Here is a 22,004-nt window from a genome sequence, read left to right as displayed (position 1 = left end):
GCATAGTGGGCTGAATGGTGGCCCCCACAAAGCTGTCTACATGCTAATCCTAATCCCCAGAACCTGTAAATATTACCTTATATGGGTCGGGCGCGGTGGCTCGTGCCTGTAATCCCAACACTTTGGGAGGCCGACGTGGGTGGATCACTTGAGGTTAGGAGTTCAAGACCAGCCTGGCCAACATGGTGAAATCCCCTCTCTATTAAAAATACAAAAATCAGCCAGGCATGGTGGCATGCACCTTGTAGTCCCAGCTACTCAGGAGGCTGAGGTAGGAGAATCATTTGAACTTGGGAGGCAGAGGTTGCAGTGAGCAGAGATTGAGCCACTGCACTCCAGCCTGGGCAACAGAGCAAGACTCCCTCTCAAAAAAGAAATATTACCTTATGGCAGGTGGATCACCTGAGGTCAAGAGTTCGAGGCCAGCCTGGCCAACATGGTGAAACCCCGTGTCTACTAAAAATACAAAAGTTAACTGGGCATGGTGGCGGGTACCTATAATCCCAGCTACTCGGGAGGCTGAGGAAGGAGAATTGCTTGAACCTGGGGGGCGGAGATTCCAGTGAGCCGAGATTATGTCAATTCACTCCAGCCTGGGTGAAAGTGCAAAACTCCATCTCAAAAAAAAAAAATTACCTTATATGGCAAAGTGTGATTATTAAACGTCTTGACAGGAAGAGTTTATCCTGGATTATCTGGTTGGGCCCTAGATGCAATCACATGTATCCTTATAAGACAGAAGCAGAGAGTTTTAAGAGAAACACACACAAGAGGAAGCAGCAACGTGACCTCAGAGGCAGAGACTGGAATGATGCGGCCACAAGCCAAGGAATGCCTGGAGTCACCAGCAGCCAGAAGAGGCAAGGAATGGATTCCCCCGAGAGCCTTCAGAGGGCATGTGGCTCTCATGATATCTTGATGTTGGACTTCTGGCCCCCAGAACTGCCAGGGCACACATTTCTGTTGGTTGAAGCCATGCAGGGTGTGGCAACTTGTCACCGCAGCCACAGGAAACTCACATGGTCAGGCCCTGCTGGAGGTCACAGGATGGAAGGGCAGAAACACGTCCGTCGGGCTAAAAGCGCAGGCACTGGGGGCTTCAGAGGAGTAGTTCTCAACCCCGGCTGCAAGTTAGGAGCACGGGAAGTTCTGGCCAGTTCCCCAGGCCTCAGCCCCATCTGAGGTCAATTAAAGAAAAATCCTTCGTGGCAGGCCCAGGTGGAGGATTTTTTTTTAAAAACCTGTAGTCAAGATTAGGAACCACTGCCCTAGAGGAACCGTTCTAGAGGCCTGAGTGAGGGTAGAATCCGCATGGGAATAAGGTAAGAAAGAAGTGGAGGTAAGAAGAGGAAGAAGGTTTAGACTACTCTTTCACAATTTTGCCCCTAAAGGAACTAGCAGCCTTGGAGGGGGCAGGACGTGCATGTGGGTCAAGAGAATGGCAGGCTTTTTCAAAGGGGAATGTCTTGGGCAAGTTTAAACACTCATGGGGATGATTGAGGCTGAGTGAAAGGAGTTGCATGAGGTTACTGGGAAGGTAGGAGGAAGTGAGAAGGTCAAACCAGGCCTGGCCGTGGAGCTCCTGAGAACAGGAGGATCAGGCAGTGAATGGGGGCGGTAGTCACGTCCCCTTGTGGGTGGGACTGGTTGGGGGAGGTCTGCATGGCTACTTCTGGCTAAAGTATTTATTTATTTACTTGGGTTTTTTTGTTGTTGTTGTTGTTTTTTGAGATGGAGTCTGGCTCTGTTGCCCAGGCTGGAGTGCAGTGGCAAGATCTCAGCTCATCGCAGCCTCTGCCTCTGAGGTTCAAGGGATTCTCGTGTCTCAGCCTCCCAAGTAGCTGGGATTACAGGCACCCGCCACCATGCCTGGCTAATTTTTGTACTTTTAGTAGAGACAGCATTTCACCATGTTGGCCGGGCTGGTTTTGAACTCCTGACCTCAGGTGATCCACCCACCTAGGCCTCCCAAAGTGTTAGGATTACAGGCGTGAGCTGCCTTACCCCGCCTGGCAAAAGTATTTAAATGCCAATTCAAGAGCCCACCTCCCAGCTCTGCTTTACTCTGGCACAACAATTGGCAATGTTCAGAGTGGAATCTTCCCATCTGCCTGGGGCCCTGAGTGATCCAAGGAGCCGAAACCTCACTGGAGGCCCTGGAGGGACAAGCAGTATGAGGTCAACCTGGGTCTCTGCAGGCCCCTCAGACCTGGGGGCTGTTTGTTACTGCAGCAGCACAAGGTAGCCTCTCCTGCCTGAGAATGAGCAAACACACCTTTCTGAACTCGGCTTTGCAAACTGTGATAAGAAGCAGAACCAAGTGCTATGAGATAAAGAAAAATCACACCAGGGTGGGGGCAATTTAGAAAGTGTGTTGGGAAAAGATCACTTAAAGAAGGAGTTCGCCAGGGAGAAGAAAGAAGGAAGGAGGGGGAGAATGGCTCCAGGCAGGGGAGCTGCGTGTGCTTAGTGTCTGAATCAGGAAGCAGGCGGGGAGTTGGCGAGAGTGCAGAGTGAGGTTAGTGGTGAGAAATGAGGCCAGGGCAAAGTGGAGAGGGGGCAGGGAGATTGCAGAGGCCGAAGCAAAGGGTTTTCCACCCAAGTGTGTTAAATCGGAGAGTCCCCTTTAAAAAAACCTTTCCCGGCTGCTGTGTGGAGGACAGGATGGCAGGAAGCCAGAACAGAAGACCAGCTACTGCGGGAGGGAAGATCTGATTGGGATTTGAATAACATACGGAAGTACTCAAGGCAGCATCAGAGACAGTGGGTGCTCAGTGGAGCAGGAGCTAGACGGTGCCGGGGTGCAGAAGCTGGGGGTTCAGGGAGCCAGGCAGGAGGCAGGAGCGCCTCTGGGAAGGGGGAAAGCAGAGCCAGCTGCCCACCATGACCAGTGGCACTCATCCCTTCTCACAGCTGCCTGAGAAGAGGCCCAGGTGTGGAGCAGAGGCAGGAAGCCACCTCCACAGGTGGCTCAAGCTCAGGCAGGCCTCCTACTGAATTTTCTAGAAAACTGCCACACACCATGGGAAGTCTGTCAGCCTACTGCAGATGACAATGACAATGGGATGGGGACCCAGCTTTCCTGTCCCCTTTCAGGGAAAAGGGTCAGCAGTGGCCTCGAACTTTTGAGTATCTACTATGTGCTAGACCATCTATATGCATTATCTTATTTCATCCTTACAACCAGCAAGGTAGAGAGTTCACTCCCATTTTGCTGATGAAGAAACTGAGGTTCAAAGAAGTACCCCAAAACAGTCAGTGATGGAGTCAGAATTTGAACCCTAGTCTGATTCTTGAGCTCCTAACCACTCTACTGTACTGCCTCTGTGGGCCAAGCCTCAGACATCAATAATACAGAAATAATAATAATGATAAAGCAGCTACCTACTGTTTTCAGACCCTGTATCTCATTTAATCTTAATCCCTAGGCAATGTACATATCGGCCCATGTTACAGATGGGGAAATGGACTTGCCAGGCTAAGCCCGGAGAAGTTCAGTGGCCTGTGCAGGGTTATACAAATTGATGGTGGTAGAGCTAGGGTGGAACTCAAGTCCCTCTGCCTCAGCCCAAGCCCTGCCCACAGGCCACACCCTCTCCCTGGCACTCAGGCCGAGACCGTACCTGGCCTCCTGACCTCTCCAGAGGGGAATCTCATGCCCCTTCCCACTGCCTTTGCTCTCTGCAAGGCTGACTCACAGCCAGCCCAGCATCTGTCTGAACAGCAGGAAATCCTCCCAGCGCTGATGTGAACAGGAAGCATCCTCAGTTACCAACAAATATTTACTAAGCCCCACTATGTGCCAGGCACCGTGGAGGCCCTCGGGAAATGCACTAAGTCCCTGCTCTCAAGAGATGCGTGCCAGAGAGGTCCAGGGCGGTGGGTTCACTTACCCAAGGTCACTCAGTGTGTCGGTGGCAGAGCTACCATGAGGACCCAAGTCTTGGACTCCTGGGCCAGATACTCCCAGATCTGACTCATGTTTCCATGTTCCCAACTGCTGGAGGGCGAGCAGGGCCGTCTACCTCCAAGGCAAACCCAGTCAGATTAGTTGTCCCCAAGGCTCTCCAGGGAGAACTAATCTGACTGGGTTTGCCTTGGAGGTAGACGGCCCTGCTCGCCCTCCAGCAGCTGGGTTTGCCTCCCAAACACATCGCTCTGTTTTGTTTTCATCTGACTTCTCAGGTTCATGTATGTAACATGTCTGTCTCCCTCATGAGCCGTTTGCTGAGAGGGGGGACCTTGTCTGTGTCATCATGTCATGTCCTCAGCACCTCGCACAGCACCTGGTGCTCTCTATGTGTTCAACGACCACACCGTTATTTCCTCGTCTCCGTGTCCGATCTCAGCAATGCTGGGTGTTCTCCCTGCAACAACGAAGGGGCTGACCTGCCCCCATGGGACCTGGCAGAACCCACACAGGGCCAGAGGAGCCAGGGCTGCCTGGTCAGCTCACAGAACCTGAGCACCGTGGCCAGAACCCAGATGAGCCACAGGTGCCCACTGCCAGCTGAATGTCCCCTCCCTCCCTAGCCCTGCTTTTGGTGATGAGCTGGGCAGTGCCAGGGTCAGTGACTTATGCCACTATGGCCTCTCAACTGACTTTTAGTGTGAGGCCAGGAGACAGAGCAGCCCTGGGCTGATAAACTGTTTCAGCTCCACTTCCTCCAGGTAGCCCTCTATGCTCAGCCTCGTCTAGGCTCCGCCAGCTCCGAGGTACACAGTGGAAGGGACTGAGCAGTCCCCACAGTGTCTCCTGCTGACGGGGCCTGACAGCTCTGCTGCTCAGAGGTTTCACAGGAGGCAAGGTGTGTCTTCCACCTGGGGAAATTCCTGTGGAGCCACAGCATAGGGACTCAGCACACTTAAACTCGTTTTAAAGGCAACAAGACTGAGGCTCAGAGAGCGGGAAGACCTTGAGTTAGAAAGTCTAATGCACACCACAGCCAGGAAGCTATTTGACTCTAAACCGGGAGGTCTTAAGAGCAGCACGCTCCCTTCATACCACATAGCAAGGTGCTGGGTCACTGATGCTACCATCTAAACAGGGGCCAGGTGCGGTGGCTCACTCTTGAAATCCCAGCACTTTGGGAGGCTGAGGCGGGTGGATCACTTGAGGCCAGGAGTTTGAGACCTCCTCTTCACAGAGGTGGAAGGGAGGACCAGCGAGGGCAAGTGGATCCCAAGTCCCAGCTACTCAGGAGGCTGAGGCAGGAGGATCGCATGAACCCAGGAGGCAGAGGTTGTGAGCCAAAATCGTGCCACTGCACTCCAGCTTGGGTGACAGAGTGAGACTCCAGCTCAAAAAAAAAAAAAAAAAAAAGTCACTGAAGGCACCTGGTACCCAGGACTACTTCGAGGACAGCCATTGTTATGGCCAACATGGTGAAACCCTGTCCCTACTAAAAACACAAAAATTAGCCAGGCATGGTGGCGCACACCTGTAATCCCAACTACTTGGGACACTGAGGCAGAAGAATCGCTTGAACCTGGGAGGCAGAGGTTGTAGTGAGCCGAGATTGCACCACTGCACTCCAGCCTGGGCGACAGAGTGAGACTCCGTCTCAAAAGTTTAAGCAGGACCATTACCAACCATGATGATGATGCTGACCAATGGCAGCTATTGCTGCAGCACCTGCTCTGAGCCAGGCCTGCACTTGGTGTTTGAGAGGTGGGTATGGATATAATTCTCATTTTAGAGAGGGGGAACTGAGGCACCGTGAAGTTAAATGACTCATTCAAGCTCCTCTAGCTGGAAAGTGGGAAATCAGGACTCAGACCCAGACAGCCTGACCCCGGCTGGTGTCCAAGTTCAAATTCCTTGCTGTTCTAGCTCCCTGGTCACTAGGAGTGCAGAGGTTATCCCAACAACTGCTCTGGGGCCTGAGAACACTAAGGGCTGAGGGCAAGCCTACCCCCAACACTTTGGGTAAATACAGATTCCAACCTCACTCTGCCCCCACACCCTGCTCTTCTCCACCACCCCACCCAGACCATGGTCCTACTCCCTTGCCCCACCCCAGGGGGTACCATAGGGACCCCTTCAAGACACCTGAGCAGGTGGACAAGTCTCTCCTGGATCACAGGGCCCCCAGCCACCCAGGTCAAGTCCACCCTGAGGTTGAATGCAGGACTGGGAAGCTGCCTGGCCTCCCCTGCCTCCCTGTGTGACCACAGACCACTTCCTCTCTCTGATCCTCCCTTCCTCCTCTGAAGCAAAAGGTTTCGATGAAACTCAGTCTCCTTTGCTCCCCTCCCCCACCAACTGCCATGTGAGTGAAAATGGGTAAGGCAGGCTCTTCCTAGGGACATTTTTGTTTTAACAGGTGGCTCTGGTAACTGAAAGCCACTGCAAGCCCAAAGAAGTGCAGCTGGTGGGTTTTGTGTCAGGAAGACAAAAAGGAGGAGGGAGGAGAGTGGAGGGAGATTCCGCAGCTGGAGAGGCCTCCCAGAGTCTACTGCAACCCCCACTCCAGTCCCCAGGAAGGAAACACACCCCTGAGGGCCTGCTGTTACCAGCCAGGCACTGTACAAAAACCAATCAGCATGTCAGTTTCCCCAAGAACCCCAAGATCTTGGTTTTGTCACCCCATTTTACAGAGGGGGAAGCTGAGGTTCAGGAGTTGTCTACCTGAGGTGCCCTAGCTGCTAAGCAGCAGGCAGAAATTCAACCCCAGTACATCTGAAGCCCGGGGCTAACGCACTGGCCCACACTGCCACCCCGATTCTAACTCTTACCCCCACACTGCCCCCCCTTTTTTTGCATAAGGTGGGATTGGCAAATGAGCAAAGCAATGAACAGCTTCTACTTGAGTGCAGGCAGATCTGGGTTCCAGTCTAGATCTGCTGCTTGCTGGCTGTGTGACTTTGGCAAGTTCCCTCCCCTCTCTGAGTCTCGGTTTCCTCATAATAAGTGAAGTTAATAATAGGACAGGACCTTCCTCAGAGGGCTGATGTAAACATTAAATGAGTCACTGTATGCAAAGCAGGACAGTGCCTCGTGCAGAGTAGACATTCAAATATGAGACAGAAAAGGCACATTGCTGATTTAGCCCCAATTCCCCTCTGCATCAGAGAGGGACAGTTTAGAAACTGCTGTCCCTTGGCCGGGTGCAGTGGCTCATGCCTGTAATCTCAGCACTTTGGGAGGCCGAGGTGGGCGGATCACCTGAGATCAGGAGTTCGAGACCAGCCTGGCCAACAAGGAGAAACCCCGTCTCTACTAAAAATACAAAAAATTAGCCGGGCATGGTGGTGCATGCCTGTAATTCCAGCTACTCAGGAGGCTGAGGCAGAAGAATCACTTGAACCTGGGAGGCAGAGGTTGCAGTGAGCCAAGATCGTGCTGTTGCACTCCAGCCTGGGCAACAAGAGCAAAACTCTGTCTAAAAAAAAAAAAAAGAAAAAAGAAAAAAAGAAAGAAACTGCTGTCCCAGCCTGTACCGGTTCACTCGCCAGTCTACAGCTTCAAGGCTCTCAGATTTTGTGTAGCCCTGGCAAGTCCCTCCACTCTCTAAGCCTCAGTTTCTTCATCTGTAAATGGGGATGAAGACCCATGCCTTGACAAGTCATCCAGAGGATTCCGTGAGATAAAAGTTACTCGCCGGGCACAGTGGCTCACACCTGTAATCCCAGCACTTTGGGAAGCCGAGGTGGGAGGATCACCTGAGATCAGGAGTTCAAGACCAGCTGGCTAACATGGTGAAACCCTGTCTTCACTAAAAATACAAAAATTAGCCGGGCGTGGTGGCGGACGCCTGTAATCCCAGCTACTCCGGAGGCTGAGGCAGAAGAATGGCTTGAACTCGGGAGGTGGAGGTTGTAGTGAGCCAGGATCATACCACTGCACTCCAGCCTGGGCAATAGAGTGAGACTCTGTGGTGCATGCCTGTAGTCCCAGCTACATGGGAGGCTGAGGCAGGAGGTTGCAGTGACCCAAAATCTTGCCACTGCACTCCAGCTTGGGCGATACAGTGAGATTCTGGCAAAAAAAAAAAAAAAGTCACTGAAGGCACCTGGTACCCAGGACCACTTCAAGGACAGCCATTGTTATGATTATTATAACAACAGGCATGTGATCAGCACTGGCCTCCAGGATGCAGAATGCCTGAGTGCCTGGTGCCACCTGTGAACATAGGCTGATAAGGGCCACCCCTCCAACCCCGCTTTCCACTTCCTCCAGTGCCCAGCAGGTGTTCAGTCAAACCAGGTGGGGGCATGGGAGGCACACCCGACAGGGAAAACTTGACTTGGGCATCCCCTGACAATGACCCTGCGTGGCAGGCACACTTGAATATGTGTTCAGAGTTCTGAGAGAAGGAATCCAGGAGTGGCCAACCTGGAGATCCATTCCTTATCTATGAGGAACATCTGAGCCCCACCCCATTCCCATAGGACATTGACCATATAGGGGTATAGGGACCGAGGCCCTTTGTTTTGGGTTAAATGAGGTTACTAGGTGGAGGTGGTTGGGGGAAGGTGTTAAATGAAAATGCTATATAAACTGCAATGATTTGCCAGTGGTTGCGGTTCTTCTGCTCAGCCTGCCGCCACTGGACTCTCTTCCCTGTGTGTAAGCCCCCAGTAAAACCCCATATCTTGTTTGCTACCTCCTCCAAAGAAGGTAGCCTCTTGAACCTGGTGCTATCTCCATTGGAGTCAATAGGGATCCCGCACAACAGAAGGCAGCTGCCTAGGGCCTTGCTAAGCAAAGTGTGTTCCTGGATCGTTGACATTAGCATTTCCCGGGAGCCGGTCAGCAGTGCAGCATCGCAGGCCCCACCCGGACCCACACAGAATCACAGTGTGAACATTAAAGGTCAGGCCATTCGAGTGCAGTTTGAAAAGCGCTGCCCTGCTCTGCTTTCTTCTAGCTGACCAGGTCCCAGGCCTCAGCTGGTGGCAGGTATGAGAAGCTGAAGGACACAGCAAAGGCTCCTGTCTCAGGAGGTTTGCACCTGGGGCACTGGCACCTCTATGCCCAAAGGCTTCTGCAGAGGTAGTTTAGGAAAGATGGTTAGAGGCATGGGATTCTGAAGCCAGCCTCCCTTGGACTCAAACCCCAGATTGGACATTTCCTAGCTGTGTGATCTTGGGCCTAGTTAACCTTTCTGTGCCTGGATTAAATGAAAAGTGCAGACAATGTGTTTAGAACGGTGCCTGGCACAGAAACATCAACACTCTATAAGCTGCATCTAGTAATGCTAATAATTATAACTGTCATCTCTCCCACCCACGAGAGGGTAGGGAGCTGGCTCTGGTCACAGTGGCTCTGAGATTCACACTCCTTCCCGCTTCTCTTGCCAGCTCGGGCAAGTTCCTCCTCACAATCATACAAGATTTGTCACGCCTCAAACACATGGCAGGTAACATTCTACCTTCACTCTCAAGCATCACCTTGTGGCCTTGGGACTCAGGACACGGGACACCCACATAAGCAGCTGATGTTCCATCCTCCAGGTGTGGACACTGAGGTCCCAACGGGGAAAATGATCTGCCAGCTTGAATCAGATGGGAGGACTGGGCAAGGCCAAAAAATGGGGATAATAATATGAGCCCCTCCCTTGACGGGCTGTTACAGAAGAACTGCAAGGATCCAGTGGGTGTCTGCAACAAGTGTCTAGAAGTGGGCCCTGCTGTTCTCTCCATAACTCCCAACACATTCGCAATCAAGGAGCTTTTTTTTTTTGAGACGGAATCTCACTCTGTTGCCCTGGCTGGAGTGCAGTGGCGAGACCCTGGCTCACTGCAAACTCCGCCTCCCGGGTTCATGCCATTCTCCTGCCTCAGCCTCATGCCATTCTCCTGCCTCAGCCTCCTGTGTAGCTGGGACTACAGATGCCCACCACCACGCCCAGCTCATTTTTTGTATTTTTAGTAGAGACGGGGTTACACCATGTTAGCCAGGATGGTCTCATTCTCCTGACCTCATGATCCGCCTGCCTCCACCTCCCAAAGTGCTGGCATTACAGGCGTGAGCCACCGCACCCGGCCAATCAAGGAGCTTTGCTACTGCCATAGGATTCACATCAGGGTACAGTGGGTCCCCAGCCCAAGGGCAGAGGGAGCCCAGAGCATTTAACAAAAAGACTGCAAAGGAGAGGCACCAATCATGGGCCCCCTGGCTCCAGTAAAATGTGAAGGAGGCAGGGCTGGGGGCGGGAGGGCTTGTACAGCACCTCAGTGCTCCCAGCTTCTGACCGGGAGTAGCTGAGCATTTTCCCTGGGCTGGGGGCATCAGTAGTGGGGGCCAGGCCTCACCCTCCTCAGAAGGTAGGTGGGCTCTCCCACCCACAGCCTGTCTCCTTCACACTAACACATACACACTCACTAGATTCTCACCGGCACTTTTGTGATATCTGTCATCATCATTCATACTTATTTCTTTTTTTTCTTTTCTTTTTTTTTTTTTTGAGACAGGGTCTCACTCTGTCTCCCAGGCTGAAGTGCAGTGGCACCATCACAGCTCACTGCAGCCTCGACCTCCTGGGCTCCAGCGATCCTCCTGCTTCAGCCTCCTGAGTAGCTGGGACTGCGGGAGTGCACCACCACACACACTTCCCCTAACTTTTTTTATTTTTTGGAGAGAGGGGTCTAGTTGTGTTGTCCAGGCTAGCCTCAAACTCCTGGACTCAAGTGATCCTCCCGCCTCAGCCTCCCAAAGTGCTGGGATTACAGGCGTGAGCCAACCGGCTGGGCCACTCACACCTATTTCTTAGAAGGGTAAGTTGAGGCTGATTGCAGCTGACTCCTTCCCCAACCACTCTCACACCCTACTGGCTGACTCACCCTGCTTGGCAGACTCCTGGGCCCCTCCTCTCGGACTCTGAGACAGGCCAAGGGGGTCTGGACCCTCCCTGACCCCACCAGTCCCAAGACGCCACAGCTGGTGGGCGGAGACAAGAGGATTCTCCCCTGGGGCCAGTGGCCATGGCTTGGCCTCGAGTGAACCCTGCTAGGGCCCCAAACCCAGGGCCTACCTAGCTCCTGTTCTTCCCGTGCGGGGGAAGGGGAGTGCTCTGCTCCCCTCCCTCCCCTTTCTGGCAGGGCTCACGGTTCTTCCCCGGGGCTCATCCACAAACCTGGGCTCCTTGGCGCTCACCACCATAACGTTGGCGTACAAAGCTGCTTCCATTCACTGAGCACTCAGTAGGCGCTGGGCACAGCACTAGGTGCCTAACCGGCGTAGACATCGGGCCTGATCATACAGCTGAGCTTCAGAGACCTCAAGCCCCTGCCCAGGCCCACACAGCGCTCAACCGTGCTAGGATGCCCACTTGACAGACAGCGAAACTGAGACCCAGAGGGGTCAAGTCAGGGGCAGAAGCAGACTCTGGAGGCCTCCGGGTTCTGGACCTTCTCTGCCCCATTGTCCCTGATTAGCCCGCAAGCAAGCCACGGCCTAAGCCGAAGGAATAACGCGCCTGCAGGAGCCCCCGTTCGTTCCCAGGGTTCGGACGCCCCGGGCTGGGCCCCGCTAAGCCCCTCGGGCCGCCCGGGCGCTGGACCCCCGTCCCCGGAGCCCCCGCGCGCGCTCACTTTGGGCTTGTCGAAGGCGGGCGTCTGGGCCATGGTGCCCTTGTGCGCCCCAGCGCTGCTCCCTCCGCCGACGCTCGGTGGGTCTCTGCCGGCTAAGTGGCCGCTCGGCTTTCCCTGGGGGCAGCGGTGGCCACGGCCGGCCACGCTCTTCTTAACGGGGCCGGGCCCCGCCTCCCGCCCCGCCCGCCGCCGTTCCCGGGACCCGCCCCCTCGCCGGAGCCCCCGCCCCGCCCGCCGGCCTGGATCGCGCATTTCCTGGAATTCTGGACCCGGCGACCTCGCCCGCCGACCCGAAAACTACGGCCCCGCGGCTCCCTACCGGACCCACCTGTGGGCGCGCGCTCCGGCCGCCTCGCTGGGCGCTGCCTTCCCCCCGGCTCCTCCAGCAACTTTCAAGCGTCCCCCTGCAGTCTGGGCGCTGCTGTGCGCCAGGCCCGAGCTAGAAGCGGGGACCCCGGGAGCATCGCAAGCCTCGAGCGGCGTGCGTTCCACCGGATAGACGGACGCTCGTCGCAGAAACACACACCATAATTGTGTAGTTAAGGAACTTTCGAGGGGGGCCAGCCGTGGCCTGCAGAACCTGCAGGAGTTCACCAGGGGTGGGTGGGGGTGGAGCGGACATTCTACGTGAGAGACTCCAGGGAGCTGGGAGTGAAAGGAGGCGAAGAAGGCTGGAGCTCGGAGGGAGGGAGAACACAGACAATCCCCTCCTGGGCATTCACCTTTAAGAAACCCGCCCAGGCGCAGCCAGAGACCTGTGCAGAATGTTCACACCAGCGCTATTCCGAATAACAGGAACATTGGAAACACCCTCAAATGCCCCTCCACGTGCTAGTGGGCAAATAAACCGGAATATTCACGCCGTGAAACGTTAGACAGCAGTGAAACGGAATGAACTTCAGCCAGACAACAACAGAAACAATGTCTCAGAAACAATGTTGAGTGAAAAAGCTAAGTTGCGGCAAACTGCATACAATGGTGCAACTTTTAGAATGTGTAAAAGCAAAACCAAAAGTATGTATGTTTAGACACATGCATCGGTGGAAAAAATTTAAAGCAAGGGAAAGATGAGCATAGACACGTGAAGAATGGTTATCTCAGGTGAATGGGAAGGAGCTGGGAGGAGGTAAGGACGGAGGGAAATAACACCCGGGTACAGGTGATTGATTGATTGATTGATTGATTGATTGAGACGGAGTTTTGCTCTTTCGCGGAGGCTGCAGTGAAGTGGCGCGATCTGGGCTCACTGCAACCTCTGCCCCTCTGGCCTCCCTCCCACCCCCACCCCTACCCCCGCAGCGTTTCAAGCGATTTTTCTGTCTCAGCCTCCTGAGTAGCTGGGGTTATAGGCGCCCACAACCACGCCTGGCTAATTTGTGTTTTTTGTTTTTTTTTTGAGATAGACTCTTGCTCTGTCGCCCAGGCTGGAGTGCAGTGGCGAAATCTTGGCTCACTGCAACCTCCGCCTCCTGGATTTTAAGCAATTCTCTGCCTCAGCCTCCAGAGTAGCTGGGATTACAAACGCGTCTCACCGCGCCCTGCTAATTTTTGTATTTTTAGTAGAGATGGGGTTTCCCCATGTTGGCCAGGCTGGTCTCGAACTCCTGATCTCAGGTGATCCACCCGCCTTGGCCTCCCAAGGCATGATTACAGGCATGAGCCACCACGCCTGGCCACACACAGGTTATTGATAATGTTCCAGTACTGGGGTGGATTTCATTTCATCATAAATAAATTAACCCATAAACAAGAGGGAAAGAGAGGGTGGGAGAGTGGAGAGCAAGGGGCTAGAAGGTCAGATGGGAGCTGAATCCTGCCAGGGCTGTGGGACCCAGTGATGGTGTGGGATTGCTAGGAAGTCAGTGGAGTGTTTTAAGTGGAGGCGAGACAAAATCGCGCTTTTATTTGGAAAAAATATTCTCCAGCTACTGAAAGTGTGATCCAGGAATCATCAGCACCCACATCACCTGGGAGCTGACTAGAAATGCAGACTTTCAGACCCCATCCCAGACCTACTGAACTAGAATCTGTATTTTATACAAACAGGACCCCCCAGGTGGCTTGCACCCACAGGGCACTTTGAGAAGCCTGGGCTCCCTGCTGTGAGGGGAGGGCATTACAGGGGGCCAGTGGGGGTGAGGGAGGACAGGATACCAGGAAGGAGGCAACTGCCATGGTCTGGGTAGGGCATGGTGATATCAGTGGGGGAAGTGGAGAAACTCATATTCAAGCTGCATTTCACGTGTAAAATCAGCTGAATTTGGGGTTTGGTTGTATGTGGGAGTGAGGGAGAGGGTGGCTGTCTTAGTCCATTATTTTCATGCTGCTGATAAAGACATACCCGAGCCTGGGCACGGTGGCTCATGCCTGTAATCCCAGGACTTTGGGAGGCTGAGGCAGGAGGATCACCTGAGGTCAGGAGTTTGAGACCAGCCTGACCAACATGGTGAAACCCCATCTCTACTAAAAAAAAAAAATACAAAATTAGCCAGGTGTGGTGGCGTATGCCTGTAATCCCAGCTACTCAGGAGGCTGAGGCAGGAGAATTGCTTGAACCCGGGAGGTGGAGGTTGTGGTAAGCCAAGATTGCACCATTGCATTCCAGCCTGGGCAACAAGAGCGAAACTCCATCTCAAGAAAAAAAAAAAGACATACCTGAGACTGGGTAATTTTCAAAAGAAAGAGGCTTTAATGGGCTTACAGTTCCACAATGGTTAGGGAGGCCTTGCAATCATGGCGGAAGGCAAAGGAGGAGCAAGTCACGTCTTACATGGATGGCAGTAGGCAAAGAGAGAGCTCCTGTAGGGAAACTCCCAAAACCATCAGATCTTGTGAGACTTATTTACTATCACAAGAACAGCATGGGAAAGACCATCCTCCATGATTCAATTATCTCCTACTGAGTCTCTCCCACAACATGTAGGAATTATGGGAGCTACTAGATGAGATTTGGGTGAAGACACAAAGCCAAACCCTATCAGTGGGTCTCGTACATTGTCAAAGCCAGGGGAGTTTTTTGTAAGATCCTTTCTTGGCTCTCTGTGTTACTCGGGTTCAATAATAGGGACTGCCATTTACTGAGACAGGTTTGGAGCCAGGTACACTGGGAAGCACTTTATAAGCACCATCCCGTTTCATCTTTACAGTCATCCTCAGATGTAGGAGGTGTTCTCCTCATTTTACAGATGAGGACACTGAGGTTCAGATAGAGAGACAGCCTGCTTGGCTCATGGGTTGTAAGTGGCAAAACTGGGGTTTAAATCTGAATCTGACTCGAGAAACTTCACTCCCCACCTTATTACCTCCCCAGCCTCTCATGACATTCAAGTCCCTCTTCAACATCCGTCCCACCACTTCCCACTACATTGCTGAAATGCCAGTCAACCTAGATGAGTTGCTGGTTGCTTAAGGGTGACACAAATTATTTGCAATTCTTCACATTGCAAGATGGAGTCTAGGTTTCCTCCTCTTGCACCTGGGCTGGCTTGTTGGAGTCACAGAGCGTGATGGGAGCAAGCTTCCTGGATTTCCAAGCCTTGATCATAAAGAAGCTTTGTGGTGTCCTTTGGGGCCTCTTGAACATTCTCTCTGGGAACCCAAGCTTCTAGAAGAGACCATCATGCTAAGAGACATGGGCATTCCAGTTGACAGTCCCGCTGAGCCCAGGCCTCCACCATCCCTACCAAGACAGCAGTCATGTTAGTGAAGCTGTGTTGGGCCATCCAGCCGAGCTGCCCACTGAAAACCAGGCTTCGGTCAATGGCATGTGGGACAGAAGAGTTACCCAAGTAAGCCCAGCCCAAATTCCTGACCTACAGTATTGAGATATGTAATGAAATGGATGTTATTTTAAGCCATTGTGTTTTAGGGGGAAATTGTCACACAGCAGTAGGTAACAGGAATGCTCGCTTCTACCTGCCCCAGCCCTCCAGCCTCTGCACCTTAGTCGCTTTCATCCTGATACTTGGAAAACCCTTTACCCAGATCCTAGACTGTCAAAATTCTGCTTTCCAAACGGGTCAAATCCAAAGGGCCGGGCTGCATGCTGCAGTTCTTCTGTTTGCCCCTGCAGGTGCACTCTCCACCCTTCTGCATGCCGCTCTGCTGCTCTGTGTCTGGCAGCCATGCTGCTGTGAGTGACACCAATGGGCTCTCCTGCCCTCTGGCTCTGGTTGGGTTTTGTCAACAGGGAGCACCAGCAGGAGATCAGCAGGTAAGAGGAGAGAGGTCAGGATATTCATTCCCCCTTTCCCTCAGTGCACAGTCACCGGGCTGACTGTGTCTCTCTACCAAGGCCACAGCCCCTGACAGTCCTCCTGGCCCTCCTCTCCATACCCTCCCCTCTCCAGGTTCCCTCTTGCCGATTGATTGATTGATTGATTGATTGATTGATTTTGAGACAGAGTCTCACTCTGTCGCCCAGGCTGGAGTGGTGGTGCAATCTCAGCTCACTGCAACCTCCACCTCCTGGGCTCAAGCAATCCTCATGCCTCAGCCTCTGGAGTAGCTGGGATTACAGGCACCCACCACTATGCCCGGCTAATTTTTGTATTTTTAGTAGAAACGGGGTTTTACCATGTTGGCCAGGCTGGTCTTGATCTCCTGACCTCAAATAATCCACCTGCCTTGGCCTCGCAAAGTGTTGGGTTACAGGCGTGAGCCACCGCACCCAGCCTCCTGCCGTTTTCTTGAAAGGCAGTAGTTCCCTTTGTTACCAGAGTCCCACACCACCCTTTGTTGCTTTCCTTAAACTCTCCTCTCTAGGTTCAGGTTTTCCCAGAAGCAAAGCCTGAGACAAAGATTTGAATGCAAGTAGTTTATTTGGGAAGAGGAAACATGGGAAGGATGTGGGTGCAGAAACAAGACAGGAAAGGGGAAGAAGCTGACATGAGCAGGTCACCACACTGAGCACCTGGCGCTCTATCTCTGGGCAGCACTCTGGGAGATAATGAATATGTCGCAGGCTTAACCCAGCTGAGGAGCGAGGAAGCTGGGGAATCTATCTGCCCCCTCCCCTCTGGCAATGCTTCCAGGACATTAACTTCCTGGCACTCTTAGTTTGTTCAACATAACTGGCTGAGTTTCTTGCATGGCTAGAAAATATTTGCAGCAATGAGAGAGAGACTCTGTTAGCAGTAAGTAGCTATTGCCATGTAGAGGTGATTTCGAGGGCATATGGGCAGCTACACCAGCCCACACCTTTGTCAATAACTCCCATATTAAACCCTCTTCAATTACTCAGTTTGAGTGTGGCACCTGGTTCCTGCTAGGACCCCGAGTGATACAGGCTGGTCTTGAGCTTCTTCATAGCAATACAGAGTGGACCAGTGACTACAGAAAGCTTGAGAGGGGCTGGAGAGAGACGCCTTCCCCAACATTCATTATCCACACAGCACGCCACTCCTGTGAGAAGACAACAGAGATTGTGTATGTTTGAGAACGTCTCTCTACCTCCCATGTAGCCCTCCTGAAAAATCTAGTTCGAGATCTATTCCAGGCCAGGCGCAGTGGCTCACGCCTGTCATCCCAGGACTTTGGGAGGCCGAGGCGGGCGGACCACCTGAGGTCAGGAGTTCGAGACCAGCCTGGCCAACATGGTGAAACCCCATCTGTACTAAAAATACAAAAATTAGCCAGGCATGGTGGCATGCACCCATAATCCCAGCTACTCGGGAGGCTGAGGCATGAGAATCCCTCTGGGCCACAGAGGGAGACTCTCTCTCAAATAAATAAATAAAAATCAAGATCAAAATGTATATGATCAGGAGCCTCAGCTCCACCACTTACAGCTCTGTGGCTTTGGGAAAGTTGTTTTGAGCCTTGATTTTCTCATCTGTGTAGTGGGGATAACATATACTTACTAATTAATAGGATAAACCATAGACACACCTCACTCACAGGAGGAGGAGAAGAGCATCCTCACACAATAGAAGAGGTGGGGATTGTGGCAATGGGAGAGCAAATGCCTCATCAAGATGCTGCTGCGCTGAAACATAAATCCAGTGTTGCCAGATCCTCCAATCATCCAAAAAAGCCGGAGACCCATCTTTTAATGTTTAAACTGTATTCAAATGTGTCCTAATGTTTAAAACTTTGTATAAGCCAAAGAAAACATCTGTGAGCCAGATTTTGTCCCACACAGCCAAGGTCCCTGCTGATTCTGATCGTCTAATATCTCTGAATAAGAAAGAGGACAAGGGACAGGTTGCCCTTTCACTCACATTTATCAGACAGGATTAGGATCAGTTGCACACAACAGAAAACCCCCGAATAATAATGGCTGAAAAAAGACGGAAGTTTATTTCTCTGTTGTGTAAAAAGGCCAGAGGCAGGCAATGCCACTGATGTGACAACTCCTTGAAGATGGCTCCTTCCATCCCTCTGCTCTGCCATCCCTAGCATCCAGCCCCCAACCTCATTCCGCAGTATGGCTGCTGGAGCACCAGCCTTCACATCTACAGTCCAGAGAGCAGGGCTGAGGAAAGGAAGCAGCAGCTAGTGCTTCTCTTTTTTTTTTTTTTTTTTTTTGAGATGGAGTCTCACTGTTTCGCCCAGGCTGGACTGCAGTGGCGCCATCTTGGCTCACTGCAAGCTCCGCCTCCTGGGTTCACGCCATTCTCCTGCCTCAGCCTCCCAAGTAGCTGGGACTACAGGCGCCTGCCACCACACCTGGCCACTTCTGTCTTTTAAAGATCTAGATACCTGGTTTTCCTCACAACAAATTCTGCTTATATAGTCACATGGCCACATCTAATTGCAAAGGAGACTAGGAAATATCTTATACCTGTAAGGCAAGGTACCCAGCTTAAAAAAAGGAGATTCTGTTACTAAAGAAGAGGATAGTAGGCCCGGTGCAGTGGCTCATGCCTGTAATCCCAACACTTTAGGAGGTCAAGGTGGGCAGATCACAAGGTCAGGAGTTCGAGACCAGCCTGACCAACATGGTGAAACCCCGTCTCTATTAAAAATACAAAAATTAGCTGGGCACGGTGGTGCACACCTGTAATCCCAGCCACTGCATTCCAGCCTGGATGACAGAGCAAGACTCCGTCTTGGGGGAAAATAAAAAAAGAAGAAGAAGAGGATAGTAGATCTAGAAGGATGCTCATTTCTGCCACATCAAATAGCCTGGTAGGTTAGGAGGGTGTATGGATAGGTGGAAAGAGTGTTACCAGGAAGCCAGATTCTGCTGTCCATATCATATGTCTTTAAGCCTCTTTCTGACCAGGAGAAGAAAATAAGAGAGCAAGATAGAAAGAGGTCTGAGTATAATCATAGTGACAACTTACCAAGGACTTGTTGTATGCCAGGCCCAGCAGTGAGTCTTGTGCCAACATTGTTTTAGTCCATTTTGTGCTGCTATAGCAGAATACCTGAAACTGGGTAATTTTTATGGAACAGAAATGTATTGGCTCATGGTTCTGGAGGCTGGGAAGTCCAATATCAAGGTGCTGGCATCATTCAAGGGCCTTCTTGCTGCATCATTCCCTGGTGGAAGATGAGAGAGTCTGAGATGGTAAGAGAGGGAGCAAGAGATTGATCTCACGGCCCCAAGCCTTTTTATACTCAGCATTAATCCATTCATGAGTGTGGAGCCCCCATGACCTAAACACCTCCCATGAGGCCCCACCTGCCAACACTGTTGCACTGGGGATTAAGTTTCTAACACATGCTTGTTGGGGAACACATTCAACCCACAGCAAACATCATCTCAGATTATTCTTTTCATCCAGCCTATCCAGTGGGTGGGCCTCGTGTTATTGTGGGGTGGGGTCACTTCTTGCATGTGCCAGCTGGGGTAGGAGACCTGGACATCCAATTGTCCCCCAGATTGATAACGAACCCACCCTTCTCTCTTCTGCCCTACCCGACACCACTTGGTCTTCAGAGATTTCTGGTCCCTCTAATCCCTGAGCCGCTCTGAGATTCTGCAATTTGCTTTGTCCTAAAGGCTCCCCGTGAGCAGCCAGGTTTCAACTTCCTGGGTTTCTTTTCAGTCCCCACTCACCATCTGCCTTCCAGCTTCCGGAATTTGGTTGATTCTTCTCATCTGCTATTTTCTTCCTCATACATTTTCTTTGTCCCAGTAGATAGATGTGCATTTAAAAAAAAATCCCTGTGTCATTTTCTTGGAATTTCAGAGAACAATGGAGAGAAATAAGTGTGTTCAACCTGCCATGTTTAAACAGCAGTCTCCAGCCTCAGTTCTTGACTGGGAGAATCCTCAGCCCTCAGGAGGATTGTATGGTATCCCTATCCTCCCCCTATTCCTTCCTCATTCTGCTCCAGGAGTCCATGGGAGTCCTCAGCACACAGGACTCTCTTCCACATTCTCTGAGCCTGGGGCATAGTTCTGTCCTGCCTCCGTAGCCCATACCTGCTTCTCAAGAGCAGGGGCCTTGCCTTCTTCTCTTTACTTCAACAGGTCTGGGCAGGCCTCAGGAAGATAGATGTGAGCTCATGGTGTGGGTCATTACTGAGAAGTCACTTTGGACTTTGAGGAGTTAAAATTCAAAGCTGGGGATGAGAGTCAGGCATTTCTAAATCAGAATATCAAGTGTATTACCACTGTATTTACAATGGAGGCCAGCATCAACACTCAAGGCGAAAGCCTGATAGAGTCACACTGGTCCTTGAAAGCCTCTTAGAAAGATGCCAGGTGGAGACAGAGGCATTGTCCCTCGCTGCATCTGATACGGCCAGCGTTTTCTCCGGGGCTTCTTCCCCATGTCTTGAGTAAGTGCCTGCTGGAGATCCTGGTTTGGGTTGAGAAGCTGTGTTATGTAGACAAAGTGCATCTTCAGATCTTAGAATCTTCCTCAGTGGGTCATGAGTCTCATATTGCTCATAGGAAAAGAGGCCAAGAACTAGGGTGACCAACCATCCTGGTTTACCAGGTCTGAGGAGTTTATTGAAATACAGAGTTTTCAGTGCTAAAACCAAAACAGTCCCAGGGAAATTCCCAATGGTTGGTCACCCTACAGAACAACCGTAACAATGGGATTACCTCTCACACACCCTCCTGGGCATGTGCATATTATACAATTTGTCCGTTTTCTGTTGCTATCATAGAACCCATGAGACTGGGTAATTTACAAAGAAAAGGGGTTTGTTTCTTACAGTTCTGGAGGCTGGGAAGTCCAAGACAGGGTGGCCGGATCTGGTCAGCTTCTGGTGAGGGCCTCGTGCTGTGATGTAACGTGGCAGAAGGCATTGTAGGGTGAGAGGAAGCAAGAGAAAGCCGAGGAAGCCAAACTCACTCTTGTAATGAACTGCTCTCAATAACTCACCCACTCCTGTGAGAATTAACCCACTCCTGTGAGAAAGGCATTAATCCCTCCTAATGACCTAATCCCCTCTTAAAGGCCCCACCTCCCAATACCATTACATTGGGGACCAAGTTTCTACATGCATTTTGGAGGAGACAAACCACATCCAAACCATAGCACACACACAACATAAAATGATTATCTCCTGCTGTTTACCACACCCCTCAACCTCCACACCCATCTCACCAGTCTTTTTTTTTTTTTTATACAGATTCTTGCTGTTGTCGGCCTGGGCTGGAGTGCAATGACATGGATTCGGCTCACTGCAACCTCTGCCTCCCAGGTTCCAACAGTTCTGCCTCAGCCTCCGGAATAGCTGAGATTACAGGTGCCCGCCACCACGCCCACCTAATTTTTGTATTTTTAATAGAGATGGGGTTTCACCATGTTGGCTAGGGTGGTCTCAAACTTCTGACCTCAGGTGATCCACCCACCTCAGCCTCCCAAAGTGCTGGGATTACAGGTGTGAGCCACCGCGCCCGGCCTCACCAGCCCTTTTAAGGGAAATAGATGGTAGGATTGTTCAGAGAGTGGGCTCTGGAACTAGGCTGTGGAAGCTTCAGTTCCAGCATTCATTAGCTGTATGTGTTTGGGCAAGTCACTTCACCTCTCTCTGCCTCAGTTTCCTTATCTATAAAATTGGAAGAATAATAGTAAGTTCTACTCTGTCAGGTTATTGTAAGGATTGAATGAGTTAATATTATGGAGAGCAGTTAGAACAGTGCCTGTCATGGAGGAAGCTACACAGGTCACAACTCCTTAACTGAAACTCCAGTGTCTCAGGATCCTGATGCATTTTGGAATTTAGGGAGTTTTGGGGTTTTGGAAAGCACATGACTTATATAACACACTAGTGGGTAGGGGGATCTGGCTTAGCATCCCATAACGAAACACATTAATATTTCTGCAGAAAACAATATACGAGTATTCATACATCTGTTCAGGTTAGGTTTTGGCTACCCAATGAGTTTTGGTGTTACACTTAAATTATTTTGTTCAGAAACACTGGGATCTCTGAAGTGTGGATAAGGGCTTGTAGATCCGTGTAAGGGTTTGCTATTATTATTGTTGAATGTGCATCTGATATAACTGCCATGCAGTTGCTTCTTGAGGACAACTCTGAGCTTTTATGCCCAA

The 22,004-nt window shown here is 51.6% G+C and overlaps 1 protein-coding gene and 1 long non-coding RNA gene across 5 annotated transcripts in view; both read right to left on the bottom strand.

Annotated features, from left to right (window-relative positions):
• Nucleotides 1–11,679, bottom strand: part of ADA (adenosine deaminase) — a 33,204-nt gene extending 21,525 nt beyond the window's left edge. For all 4 annotated transcript variants that reach the window (XM_058433040.1, XM_032143310.2, XM_058433041.1 and 1 more), the window contains exon 1: nt 11,539–11,679. In XM_058433040.1, the coding sequence (XP_058289023.1) occupies nt 11,539–11,571 (33 nt within the window). In that variant the 5' untranslated portion in view covers nt 11,572–11,679. The remainder of the gene's footprint in view (nt 1–11,538) is intronic.
• Nucleotides 11,680–16,375: 4,696 nt separating this feature from the next.
• Nucleotides 16,376–20,174, bottom strand: LOC116461513 (uncharacterized). The gene is made up of 3 exons (XR_004246073.2): nt 19,547–20,174; nt 18,828–19,026; nt 16,376–16,941 (listed from the first exon to the last, which is right to left on the bottom strand). It is a non-coding gene; the product is annotated as an uncharacterized LOC116461513 (long non-coding RNA).
• Nucleotides 20,175–22,004: the final 1,830 nt, after the last annotated feature.

Source organism: Hylobates moloch, unplaced genomic scaffold (genome assembly GCF_009828535.3).
Source record: "Hylobates moloch isolate HMO894 unplaced genomic scaffold, HMol_V3 SCAFFOLD_21, whole genome shotgun sequence".
Classification (NCBI taxonomy): Eukaryota; Metazoa; Chordata; class Mammalia; order Primates; family Hylobatidae; genus Hylobates; species Hylobates moloch.
The sequence above is the reverse complement of the archived record's forward strand: the minus strand, read 5'-3'. Positions and strand labels throughout refer to the sequence as shown.